Source organism: Salmo trutta, chromosome 35 (assembly GCF_901001165.1).
Source record: "Salmo trutta chromosome 35, fSalTru1.1, whole genome shotgun sequence".
Lineage (NCBI taxonomy): Eukaryota > Metazoa > Chordata > Actinopteri > Salmoniformes > Salmonidae > Salmo > Salmo trutta.
Genome location: NC_042991.1, coordinates 5,295,923 through 5,309,866, shown reverse-complemented (window position 1 = coordinate 5,309,866; position 13,944 = coordinate 5,295,923). Strand labels below are relative to the sequence as shown.

At 42.6% G+C, this 13,944-nt stretch overlaps 1 protein-coding gene across 8 annotated transcripts in view; it reads right to left on the bottom strand.

The window, feature by feature from the left end:
- The window catches only part of LOC115174483 (1-phosphatidylinositol 4,5-bisphosphate phosphodiesterase beta-4), a 135,134-nt gene that overhangs the window by 50,098 nt on the left and 71,092 nt on the right, over positions 1 to 13,944 (bottom strand). For all 8 annotated transcript variants that reach the window (XM_029733040.1, XM_029733039.1, XM_029733047.1 and 5 more), the window contains 2 exons: positions 2,552 to 2,632; positions 880 to 939 (listed from right to left, as the gene is read on the bottom strand). In XM_029733040.1, coding sequence (XP_029588900.1) covers positions 880 to 939; positions 2,552 to 2,632 — 141 coding nt within the window. The remainder of the gene's footprint in view (positions 1 to 879; positions 940 to 2,551; positions 2,633 to 13,944) is intronic.

Sequence of the window (13,944 nt, the reverse complement as noted above, 5' to 3'; positions counted from 1 at the left end):
TAGGTAAGGAGAGGAGTGGGTAAGGAGAGGAGTGGGTAAGGAGAGGAGTGGGTAAGGAGAGGAGTGGGTAAGGAGAAGAGTGGGTAAGGAGAGGAGTGGGTAAGGAGAGGAGTGGGTAAGGAGAGGAGTAGGTAAGGAGAGGAGTAGGTAAGGAGAGGAGTGGGTAAGGAGAGGAGTGGGTAAGGAGAGGAGTGGGTAAGGAGAGGAGTGGGTAAGGAGAGGAGTAGGTAAGGAGAGGAGTGGGTAAGGAGAGGAGTGGGTAAGGAGAGGAGTAGGTAAGGAGAGGAGTAGGTAAGGAGAGGAGTAGGTAAGGAGAGGAGTGGGTAAGGAGAGGAGTGGGTAAGGAGAAGAGTGGGTAAGGAGAGGAGTGGGTAAGGAGAGGAGTGGGTAAGGAGAGGAGTGGGTAAGGAGAGGAGTGGGTAAGGAGAGGAGTGGGTAAGGAGAGGAGTGGGTAAGGAGAGGAGTGGGCAAGGAGAGGAGTGGGCAAGGAGAGGAGTGGGTAAGGAGAGGAGTGGGGTAAGGAGAGGAGTGGGTAAGGAGAGGAGTAGGTAAGGAGAGGAGTGGGTAAGGAGAGGAGTGGGTAAGGAGAGGAGTAGGTAAGGAGAGGAGTGGGTAAGGAGAGGAGTGGGTAAGGAGAGGAGTGGGTAAGGAGAGGAGTAGGTAAGGAGAGGAGTGGGTAAGGAGAGGAGTAGGTAAGGAGAGGAGTGGGTAAGGAGAGGAGTGGGTAAGGAGAAGAGTGGGTAAGGAGAGGAGTGGGTAAGGAGAGGAGTGGGTAAGGAGAGGAGTGGGTAAGGAGAGGAGTGGGTAAGAAGGTTATTTGAAAGATGAAGGGAGGAAGGTCGGGACTAAGGGAGGAAACTGGGTTTTTGAAGGGCTCACCCTTGGCACGGCTCCGACTCGAATACTGTTGATCAGAGAACATTCTAGAACCTGGCCCTCCTGTAGAGAGAGAGAGAAAGAGATGGAGGGAGGGAGAGAGAGAGGGAGAGAGAGAGACAGGGAGAAACATTTCTCATCAATGCCAAACAAAAAAGACATATTCCACCTCAGTCCCGAAGCCTCCCATTGCTTTGTCGGATTACAGTAGCATCCTGCCTGTCTGCTCCAGAAGCTCCATAGACATACGGTGTGCTACTAGAGGCCCGATACGGCTGTTTGAAATGACATCTGCCTACATGCCCCCATGTCGCGGCGACAAATACAATAACCCAGAGAGAGACCGAGAGCGAGACAGTAATACGATCAGCGTGGAGGAATATCCTGCGATCCTCTTACACAACGGATGAATCCCAACGGTACGACGGATAACAAAGCCCTTCCTCTCCAACCAGCATTACCTTATGACATGGACGTCATAAGGTGAATGCACCAATTTGTAAGTCGCTCTGGATAAGAGCGTCTGCTAAATTACGTAAATGTAAACATGAGCAGCCAACCCCTCCTAATTGACAGAATCAGGTGGGTTAGAGCAGGGTTGGAACAAAATAACACCCAGTTGTAGGATAAAGGCCACCCCTGCTTTATATGTTGTTGCTGAAGTGTTTGATGAACGCTAAAGGCAATTTTCAGCGAGGATATGGGCCTCTCTCCCCTCTATGGGGAGAGTTAATTTTATTCAACCGTCTCAGAGTCACCTCGGCTAAGTCAAGTTCTGTCTCAAGCCATTCCTTCCATCCATGCGCATTGAGTTGACTGATTTGCAAGAACGTGCCATCGGAAAAGGAGACTGGTGTTGAAAAGGACCTTGCAGTCGAAACGTCTACACGCCATAAGAGACGGCATTCTATCCTCTTGACTTTTTCATACAGGAGCATCCTACGCTGAATAGCTTTCAGTCTTTCCTGTTCTCTCTCTGAATAAAGTCCATTCTATACCATTGTCTTTCTTTTCCCTCTCTGAATAAAGTTTGGCAGAAGCTTCAGTGACGAAGACCGCTCAACTCTCTGACCCGACAGAACACTTATGGAAGATTCTGGAGCGGCGCCTGAGACGGCGCTTTCCCCAAACGATGGAATTTCTCATGGAAAAATGGTGTCGCATCCCTCCAATAGAGTTCCAGACACTTGTAGAATCTATGCCAAGGCGCATTGAAGCTGATCTGGCGGCTCGCGGTGGCCCAACGCCTTAGTAAGTTGCTGTTTTCATTTATTTTGGCAGTTACCTGTAGCTGTACCTGGTCTAAGCTATGAAGGGCAATGAGCAGTAAGCAGTAGGCTATATTTCACCAACTACCCTCAGCTTTCACTGCTCCAGCCCTTGAAACTCAATCAATAGTGTATTAACGGTGGTGGGAACAATGGAACAAGTGACTAACTCTCCTCTCCTCTGTTCTGTTGCCTTGGCCACTTCAAGTACCACTGCCCTTAGTCACGCTACCGTCACCCCAATTATGACTTGGCCCTGTGGCTGGAACGGTAAAGTCGTGAGTGCGAGGAGATGGATGTCTTTCTTTTCTCTCTCTGAATACACTCAGGAACACAAAGACAGGGCACTGAGTAAGAGGATGAGAACGAAGCCTTTTATATACACAGATATGGTTGAAAGACCGTACCTTTCCATCGCTCTTCCACGTGATGAAGAAGCCAAACTCGTCCACTTTGACCAGACAGTTCGGCTCAAACAGAAACGGGTCCTGCGAGAAGACAGAAGCATTTGAATTCGAGAGCCAATCAGAGGTTTTATTTGATGTGCGAGGACATTACACCCCCCCCCCCCATTACCTAGCTAGTACACACACATAGACACACACACGACTTACGCAACAAGATAAACAGCAGCATCGATAATTCATTTTTAAAGATGTAACACACACACACACACCCTGTGTGTGCAGGACAGGAGGACATAACGCTAGGACAAACACATATAAATGTGAATGTCATGAACTGCTGAACGCAAACAGTGTCTTGGTACGCCACACACCGACCAACCGCTACCTTGGTGACAGGACATACCCTGATTAATGTGGCAGGCAACACTCACCGGCCTCCTGGATATAGTATAAAAGATCAATTATCCTGGCTAAATCTAGTCTTCTACTTCCTGTCACATGTTTACTGTGACGTTGGAGACTTTTTAATGAACCGTTGCATCAGAGCAAGAGTCGGAAGGTATAACTTCTTTAGAGAAATAGTTCCTAACCTACTAATTCAATCCCCTAATTTAAAGGATCGAGTTGGGGTTTATTTACGGTCCACTTAATGTGGTAAACCTCCCAGTTCCAAATCCACGAGGCGGTTATTTGTCAAACAGCCAGGTTTGCTTCAGGCGCTGGGGGCAGCAGTCTGTCAGCGGGCCAGACGGCGAGGCTCATAAGGTGGGCAGGGAGATAAATATAGTCCCAGGTTCTGACTGGAGGCCTCGTGTGTGTGTGTGTTTGTAGTGTGAAAGAGAGAGAGACCGAGAGGGAGTAAGTGTGGGGTGGGCTGGCAACAGAGTAATAGCAAAGTCATTTGGATTACATTCCCGTAGTCCATCCATCTGTCTGCCGCATTCTAAGTGAGCGTGCATGTGTGTGTATGAGAGAGACCGAGTAGAGGGTCGTTGCAGAGCTAAAGGAAACAGTGAGTGACACACACACACACACACTGCAGCATGTGTTGTTTCAGTGAGATTATGGTAAGCCTTCAGTTCAATCAATCAATCAAATGTATTTTATAAATCCCTTTTTACATCAGCAGTTGTCACAAAGTGCTTATACAGAAACCCAGCCTAAAACCCCCCAAAGAGCAAGCAATGTGGATGTAGAAGCACAGTGACTAGGGAAAACTCCCTAGAAAGGCAGGAGCCTAGGAAGAAACCTAGAGAGGCACATGTGCTGCTCGACACCAAAGATATGGCCGTTAGTTCATGCATATACTGTGTCAGCGTCGTCCGGGTTAGGGGAGGGTTTGGCCCGGGGTAGGCCGTCATTTTAAACAACAATTTGTTCTTAACTGACTAGCCTAGTTAAATAAATCGGATCCCAGCCTGATAACTAACAGTCCTGACATTTAGTGACATTGGAAATCAACAAAAATCCAGTTGGGTGTAAACTGAGCTTCAGTTGTATTCACCTTGTAAAGATGTCTGTTATAGATAGTATCTACAATATTAGGCTGGGTAATCCTTCATTCTAAGAGGTAACCTTGCTGGGATGGCCAACCCCCCCCCCCCCCCCCCCCCCCCCCCCAACACACACTCCTTGGATGGTGTGGGGCAGAGAGTGCAGGTGGGAGTCATATATTTGGCTGCAGAGATAAGAGAGGGTGACCCCTGCTTGTCTGACTCACTACTCTCATAAGTACATTCCTCTCCCAGCGTGCAGTGGAGTTCTGCTAGATATGTGTGTGTGTGTGTGTGTGTGTGTGTGTGTGTGTGTGTGCATGTGTCTTAAGTGCAGGGCTTGACATTAACTTTTTTTTGCCACTTATCCCTTGGACAAGTAGGACTGATGTTTTACTTGTCCAAAAGCTAAAGTCACTTGTCCAAAAAGAAATAGTCTGTAACACCATGTTTACATCATTGTATGACGCAAGGAACCACTTTACAAAATAAAATGCATTACTATCTTTTTTACCATAGAGAATCAGACAGAAATGTAGGCTACACTCTGCCTGTTGACTTCCTGTCTCAAAATACAACACTGCCCCTTTAAGGCTCTCCTGGAGTATGGTTCGTCACGCTTGGTAGCCTATAAAATATCAAAGAATTACAACTAGAACCAAATAGTTAACCAAATAAATATCTCCAGGACTCGAAATTAAGGGCGATGGAAAAATAAGTATACGGTTCAAAACAGACTGAGTACAGATCCAAAAGCTTAAAATGTTGATTATGTTTTATTTCTTCATATTATAAACTCAGCAATGCGCATATGGCTGCATAGGCTATGTGGGAATGTTCCAATATGCAATTAGCAAGAAAACACCATTATCATAAAATGACATAAAACGTCCAGGTTTCAAACAATTCCGTTTATGGTTAAATCGTTTAAAATGCTGACCGTCTCAGCTCAGATTCAAGGTGGGTGATGATGTGGGTGCATAACAGACACTGTCCTTCACTCTCTGGTCTTTTGACCATTTGGTCTTTTTTGACCATTTGATCTGAAAGAATCGCGCCTCGAGTATGTCGACAGAAATCAAGCCTTAGACGTTAATGTAAATTATCTTTCATTATATTTGTCAAACATGATTGGCCTTTAACCTATATTTATGTAATTAAAAGTCTCATTAAAGTTTGGCTACATTGGTTAGGACATGAGGCTGTAGCCAATATGCATATTAGCTATACTTTGACATGTAGGCTTTTGTATTTATGTACATGAAACATTTTTTGAATAGTATTACAATGTTGGCTTCTCTAATCCAATGCTGATCAGAGTAATTGTTTGATATTGTGATTCTTATGTGATTTATTCTACATGTCCATTTGGACAACTCAAATCTATATTCTTCTTGTCCGCTATTTTTTATATATTTATATATATATATATATATATATATATATTTTTTTTTTTTTTTTTTTTTTTAACTTGTCCCAGACAAGAGGACAAGTGTTAATGTCGAGCCCTGAAGTGTGTGTGCAAGTGTTTTGACTGCAGCATGGCTCCCTCCTCTAAGAGTTCCCAATCCATCACCCTGCTCTTTAAACACACACACCGAAGCACACACACACACACACACACACACACGACCGTTAACAGCAGGCCTGGGGATCCACAGTGTTCGTGTTCTCTACAGGGGACAGAGACATCCAGAATCTTTAAACGTGAGAAACAAGCAGGGTTTCTATCAAACCTGTCACGGCCCATAGCTAGCATATATTAAAGCCCCTATAAATAAAAGCAACTATAAATGCCTGTCAAACCAAAACAGACTAATGCTAATGGCTTAATATGAAATGACTCAACTATCTGCTAGACTCTGACATGATTGACTGAGTAAGTAGTCAACATTAACACACAGAACAAATCCCATGCTAGAAGTGCCTTAGCGCCTCACCAAGACTAAGGCCTGATACACACTAGCTTTGAGGAGCTAGAACACTGTCCACTCTATGGGCTACTAAGTCCACATCAGACGTACTGCTGCTGCGGCCATTTTGATTGTCAGTGTGGCTCTGAGTTTTATTCCCCATTAGCTGTCTGAGTCACTGGCAGCTGTCTGTATGTGTGTGCGTGTGGACTCAGTAATGAGGGAGGCAGAGGAAGATGATGAGACGCAGCAGTGAGGAGGGTACAGAAGGGGAATACTGTCCTCCTTCCTCATCTTTCCTCCGATACGGGAAGCGGGATAATGGGAAATGGAGAGAGGGAAATGACTGGTCTTTGAAACCACATAGTGCATACACGCACGCACGCACGCACACAGATGTCCCTAAACTAATTAGAGCATCATCAGGGAGCAGACCGGCAATGGGTCCAGGAAATGTGTCCCCTGCACATTATTCCATCTCACTCTACCACCATCATTAGTATTAGCGAACGAACACTGACCATCAACTTATGTCAGTCTCATTTCCATTCTAACACTTTTATCATCATCTGTCTTGGCACTGATTGTCAGAGCAGCCAGTGCAGATAGATCATTGTTGGGCAACATGTTCTCTCTCTCTCTCTCTCTCTCTGAAGTCATTAGTAATGTAGTAAAAAATCGATACAGTTGCATATCAGGATATTATTTTTGACGATATATCGTATTGTTTTGACAATATTGCAATGTTATTGTTGCGCTAGTTGGCGGTGCCTGCCCAAAATCTCCAGTATTTTTCCTTCATAGCTTGTTCTCCATTTTAAATAGGGAGCCAGCTTGTTTTCAGCACTTTTATTTCCATGACTGATTAAAACGTGTTTTCTCAGGGCTCTCTCTTGTCCCTCCGCAGCAGACATACGGTGAGCAATATGTTTGGAACATCGAATCCTAATAAAATCACAGTATCGAATCACCAAACTGTGCATTTGCAAAGTATTGACTACTTGTCTTTTTCCACATTTTGTTAGGTTACAACCTTATTCTAAAATTGATAACGTTTCCCTCATCAATATACACACAATAACCCTTAACTTTTTAAGGTATAGGGGGCAGAATTTTCATTTTCGGATTAAAAGGGCCCAGGGTCAAATATTTGCATATTATTAGTAGATTTGGATAGAAAACACTCTGAAGTTTCTAAAACTGTTTGAATGATGTCTGTGAGTATAACAGAACTCATATGGCAGGCAAAAATCTGAGAAAACCAACCAGGAAGTGGGAAATATGAGAATTGTAGTTCTTCTTTTGAATCCCTATCAAAACTACAGGACAAATCGTTCAGTAAGGGAGAGGAATGGTTAAAAAAACAAATCTCACTTAAAGGGAATGTTTTCGATTATGGGGGAGGGGAGAGCTTAAGGGAGGGATAGAAGGAAGGAGAGGTTGATGCTTAGAGCTGTGTGGAGGGAGGAACCAAGGGATGAAAAGCTCAAAGCTGGGCGGGGTCACGTTGCACTTCCTGTTTCATCCTTCTCCTGTTACTGGGCAGAAAATAGGAGCTCAGTCAATGAGCGGACTGCCTGGGACCAGTGAGTTGTTTACTGCGCGGGCACGTTTGGCGCACCGCTCCTTCTTTTTCCTCTGTAATGAATACGCTATTGTCCGGTTGGAATATTATTTTACATTTACATTTATGTTGATGTTTTATGTTAAAAAGACCCTAAGGATTGATTGTAAACAATGTTTGACATGTTTCTACGAATGGTAATGGAACTATTTGACTTTTCGTGTCTGGATTTACACTCGCGTGTTATGCCTTTGGATAGTGATCTGAACGCACGAAAAAAATGGAGGTATTTGGACATAAATATGGAGTATTTTGAACAAAAATAACATTTTTTGTGGAAGTAGGAGTCCTGGGAGTGCATTCTGACGAAGATCAGCAAAGGTAAGAGAATATTTATAATACTAATTCTGAGTTTAGTTGACCCCAGAACTTGGCGGGTATCTGTATAGCTTGCTTTGATGGCTGAGCTATGTACTCAGAATATTGAAAAATGTGCTTTCTCCGTAAAGCTATTTTAAAATCTGACACAGCGGTTGCATTAAGGAGAAGTATATCTATAATTCTTTCAATAACTGTTGTACATTTTATCAACGATTATGATGAGTATTTTTGTAAATTGATGTGCTCATTCACCGAAAGTTTTGGTGGGAATACATTTTCTGAACATCACGCGCCAATGTAAAATGGGGTTTTTGGATATAAATATGAACTTTATTGAGCAAAACATACATGTATTGTGTAACATGAAGTCCTATCACTAATACCTTTGACCTTACACAGCTCGTTAAAGGGCCAACCAGGGTGACTTGTTGCTCTAAAACACAGATTGATTTGGTGTTCAGTAATAAACCAGAGAGAGTGACTAAATCATTCAATATGGTTACTGGGCTGTCTGATCATAATTTGACACTTATAGTCAGAAAGTTGTCTAAGATCAGGTTTAAGCTCTCTACTGTTAGAAAGCCGGATCAACTAAGAATACCTAAGAGTGAATTAAACTATTTTGAAAACGCAATTAATGGAATTAACTGGAATGATCTCTTGTCCTATACAGACGTGGAAGCTGATAGTGAGGTTTTTCTATCCACAATCCAGGCTACAATAAATGGTTTCCTAAAGAAAATCAAATCCAAACCTGGCCAAAAGAGCACTCTTCCTTGGCTAAATGGAGAAATTTGGAAATTGATGAAAGAACGAGATTATGCTCTAAAAACAGCCCTAAAATCCAAATTAGAGCATGACAGACGTAGGTTTACCATGTTGAGAAATAAGGTGATGAAAGAAATCAGACAGGCCAAGGCAAACTTTTTTATTAACATAATTGGTGAGGCAAAGGGAAATTCAAAATTGATCTGGGAGAATCTAAAAAAGTTAACAGGGAAAGACCATAGTAAAACTGCAAAAAGACTAGAAATCATGGTGAATAACAATCTAACACAGGATGCAGTCAAAATAGCAATAGCCTTCAATTCCTACTTTATTGACTCTGTCAGGGTACTGACACAGAACCCCTCCACTGGTTTATTGGGCTCAGTGCTAGTGAATGACGCTCAACCTGTCTTCATCATAAGGGAGGTTTCTGAGTCAAAGGTGAACAAGGTGATTAGCTCACTAAAGAACTCTAAATCCAAAGATGTGTTTGGGCTGGACTCTACCTTTCTTAAAAACTACAAAGAGTCACTCATTGGCCCCATTACTAAGGTCACCAACACATCTATTGGTCTGGGGGTGTTTCCAAGGGTATGGAAGTCAGCCATAATAACGGCCATCTTTAAATCGGGCGACCCTGCTGACGTGAGTAACTACAGGCCCATTAGTATACTACCTGTAGTGTCGAAGGTTGTTGAAAAGTGTGTAGCAGAACAACTGATTTCCCACCTCAACAACAGCCCCTTCACATTACACTCCATGCAGTTTGGCTTCAGAGCGAAACACTCCACAGAAACGGCCAACTGCTTTCTTCTGGAAAATGTGAAGTCCAAGATGGACAAAGGGGGCGTTGTTGGGGCTGTGTTTCTGGACCTAAGGAAGGCTTTCGATACTGTTAACCATGAGATTCTCATCACAAAATTGTCCAAGTTCAACTTTTCCCCCGATGCCTTGAGATGGATGAAATCATACCTTGAAGGCAGAACTCAGTGTGTCAGAGTGAGCAATGAGCTGTCGCCCACTCTTAGCTATGATGTGGGCGTGCCCCAAGGGTCAATACTGGGGCCCCTCTTGTTCAGCCTGTACATTAATGATCTGCCTTCCGTCTGCACTGGGTCTGAAGTTCAAATGTATGCAGATGATACAGTGATATCTGTGCATGCAAAGAGCAAACAACAAGCTGCACAAGAACTCACTACTGTAATGGTCCAGGTTACAAAGTGGCTCAGTGACTCGTGTTTGCATCTCAATGTGAAAAAAAACTGTTTGCATGTTCTTCACAAAGAGGGCAACAGATGCTACTGAGCCAGATGTCTATGTGTCAGGGGAGAAGCTCCAGGTGGTATCTGATTTTAAGTACCTTGGAATCATACTTGATTCCAACCTCTCTTTTAAAAAGCATGTGAAAAAGGTAATTCAAATAACCAAATTCAACCTAGCTAATTTCCGATTTATACGAAATTGTTTGACCACAGAGGTAGCAAGACTGTACTTCAAATCGATGATACTCCCCCACTTAACATACTGCTTGACTAGTTGGACCCAAGCTTGCCATACAACATTAAAACATATTCAGTCTGTCTACAAACAGGCTCTCAAAGTGCTCGATAGGAAGCCCAATAGCCATCATCACTGTTACATCCTCAGATGGGCATGAGCTCCTGAGTTGGGAAAATCTGGTGCAATACACCGACGCATGTCTTGTATTCAAGATCCTAAATGGCCTAGCTCCCCCTCCACTCAGTACTTTTGTTAAACAGAAAATCCAAACATATGGCAGCAGATCCACAAGGTCTGCCATGAGAGGTGACTGTATAGTTCCCTTAAGGAAAAGCACCTTTAGTAAATCCGCTTTCTCTGTGAGAGCGTCCCATGTCTGGAATACACTGCCATCAGACACACATAACTGCACCACATATCACACTTTCACAAAATGCATGAAGACATGGCTAAAGGTCAATCAGATTTGTGAACATAATCCCTAGCTGTGTATTGCCGCTTTCCATGTTGTCTGTTGTCTGTAGCTTGTGAGGTGCGGAAACACTTTGTTTTTATGGATTTTGTCTTGTTGCTTTTTGTTCTATGTTGCTCTGTCTGTATGCTACATCTTGCTTGTCCTATGTTGCTCTGTCTTTATGCTATGTCTTGCTTGTCCTATGTTACTCTGCGTGTGCTCACTGTTCTATGATTGTCTATATTGTAATTGTTTTTAATAACCTGCCCAGGGACTGCGGTTGAAAATTAGCCGGCTGGCTAAAACCGGCACTTTTACTGAAACGTTGATTAATGTGCACTGTCCCTGTAAAAATAAAATAAACTCTAAACTCTAAACTCTATGAGTGCCATCTGATGAAGATCAAAGGTTAGTGAATATTTTAGCTGTATTTTTTGTTTTTGTGATGCATGTCCTTGCTTGGAAAATGGCTGTGTGGTTTTTCTTGTGAAGTTTATGTCCTAACATAATCTAATTTTATGCTTTCGCCGTCAAGCCTTTTTGAAATCGGACAATGTGGTTAGATTAACGAGAAGTTTCTTTAAAATGGTGTAAAATAGTTGATTGTTTGAGAAAATGAAATTATGAGATTTTTGCTGTTTTGTATTTCGCGCCATGCTATTTCACTGGCTGTTGATAGTGTGTACCGCCCATAGAAGTTAATGACATAGCAAAAACTGTTTTTTAGATTTTTGGGAAAATGTATAAACAAAAGAAACTGAAATAGCACCTTTTTTATTTATTTAACCTATATTTAACTAGGAAAGTCAGTTAAGAACAAATTCTTATTTACAATGACGGCCTACCAAAAAGCAAAAGACTTCCTGTGGGGACGGGGATAAAATAAATAAATATATAACGTAAATTAAACAGGAGTTGTTCAATTTGATAAACTCTTTGGTTAGTGTCAGTTGATCTCAAAAAGTATTTGTATATATACATACACAGTTGAAGTCGGAAGTTTACATAAACTAGTTTTAATGACTCCAACCTAAGTGTTTCAACCACTCCACAAATTTCTTGTTAACAAACTATAGTTTTGGTAAGTCGGTTAGGACATCTACTTTGTGCATGACACAAGTAATTTTTCCAACAATTGTTAACAGACAGATTATTTCACTTAAAATTCACTGTATCACAATTCCAGCAGGTCAGAAGTTCACATACACTAAGTTGACTGTGCCTTTCAACAGCTTGGAAAATTCCAGAAAATGATGTCATGGCTTTAGAAGCTTCTGATAGGCTAATTGACATCATTTGAGTCAATTGGAGGTGTACCTGCGGATTAATTTCAAGGCCTCCCTTCAAACTCAGTGCCTCTTTGCTTGACATCATGGGAAAATCAAAAGAAATTAGCCAAGACCTCAGAAAAAAAAATTGTAGACCTCCACAAGTCTGGTTCATCCTTGGGAGCAATTTCCAAACGCCTGAAGGTACCACGTTCATCTGTACAAACAATAGTACGCAAGTATAAACACCATGGGACCACGCAGCCGTCATACCGCTCAGTCTCCTGGAGATGAACGTACTTTGGCGTGAAAAGTGCAAATCAATCCCAGAACAGCAGCAAAGGACCTTGTGAAGATGCTGGAGGAAACAGGTACAAAAGTATCTATATCCACAGTAAAACGAGTCCTATATCGACATAACCTGAAAGGACGCTCAGCAAGGAAGAAGCCACTGCACCAAAACCACCATAAAAAAGCCAGACTACGGTTCGCAACTGCACATGGGGACAAAGATTGTACTTTTTGGAGAAATTTCTTCTGGTCTGATGAAACAAAAATAGAACTGTTTGGCCATAATGACCATCGTTATGTTTGGAGGAAAAAGGGGGAGGATTGCAAGCCGAAGAACACCATCCCAACCATGAAACACGGGGGTGGCAGCATCATGTTGTGAGGGTGTTTTGCTGCAGGAGGGACTGGTGCACTTCACAAAAATAGATGGCATCATGAGGAAGAAACATTATGTGGATATATTGAAGCAACATCTCAAGACATCAGTCAGGAAGTTAAAGCTTGGTCGCAAATGGGTCTTCCAAATGGACAATTACCCCAAGTATACTTCCAAAGTTGTGGCAAAATGGCTTAAGGACAACAAAGTCAAGGTATTGGAGTGGCCATCACAAAGCCCTGACCTCAATCCTATAGAAAAATTGTGGGCAGAACTGAAAAAGCACGTGCGAGCAAGGAGGCCTACAAACCTGACTCAGTTACACCAGCTCTGTCAGGAGGAATGGGCCAAAATTCATTGAACTTATTGTGGGAAGCTTGTGGAAGGCTACCCGAAACGTTTGACCCAAGTTACAAAATGTAAAGACAAATACTAATTGAGTGTACGTAAACTTCTCACCCACTGGGAATGTGATGAAAGAAATATAAACTGAAATAAATCATTCTCTCGACTATTATTCTGACATTTCACATTCTTAAAATAAAGTGGGGATCCTAACTGACCTAAGACAGGGAATTTTTACTAGGTTTCAATATCAGGAATTGTGAAAAACTGAGTTTAAATGTATTTGGCTAAGGTGTATGTTAACTTCCGACTTCAACTGTATATAACATATAAATATAGGACAAAACACACATCACGACAAGAGAGACAACAAAACACTACATAAAGAGAGACCTAAGACAACAACATAGCAAGGCAGCAACACATGACAACACAGCATGGTAGCAACACAACATGACAACATGGCAGCGAACGACATGGTAGCAGGACAAAACATGGTACAAACATTATTGGGCACAGACAACAGCACAAAGGGCAAGAAGGTAGACACAACAATGCATCCCACAAAGCAGTCACAACTGTCAGTAAGAGTGTCCATGATTGAGTCTTTTGAATGAAGAGATTGAGATAAAACTGTCCAGTTGGAGTGTTTGTTGCAGCTCGTTCCAGTCGCTAGCGGCAGCGAACTGAAAAGAGCGACCCAAGGATGTGTGTGCTTTGGGGACGTTTAACAGAATGTGACTGGCAGAACGGGTGTTGTATGTGGAGGATGAGGGCTGCAGTAGACATCTCAGATAGGGGGGAGTGAGGGTTTTATAAATAAGCATCAACCAGTGGGTCTTGCGACGGGTATACAGTGATGACCAGTTTACAGAGGAGTATAGAGTGCAGTGATGTGTGCTATAAGGAGCATTGGTGGCAAATCTGATGGCCGAATGGTAAAGAACATCTAGCCACTCGAGAGCACCCTTACCTGCTGATCTATTCAGCGCACCTGAATATAAGCCGCACCCACTGAATTTAAAAAAATATATTATTTT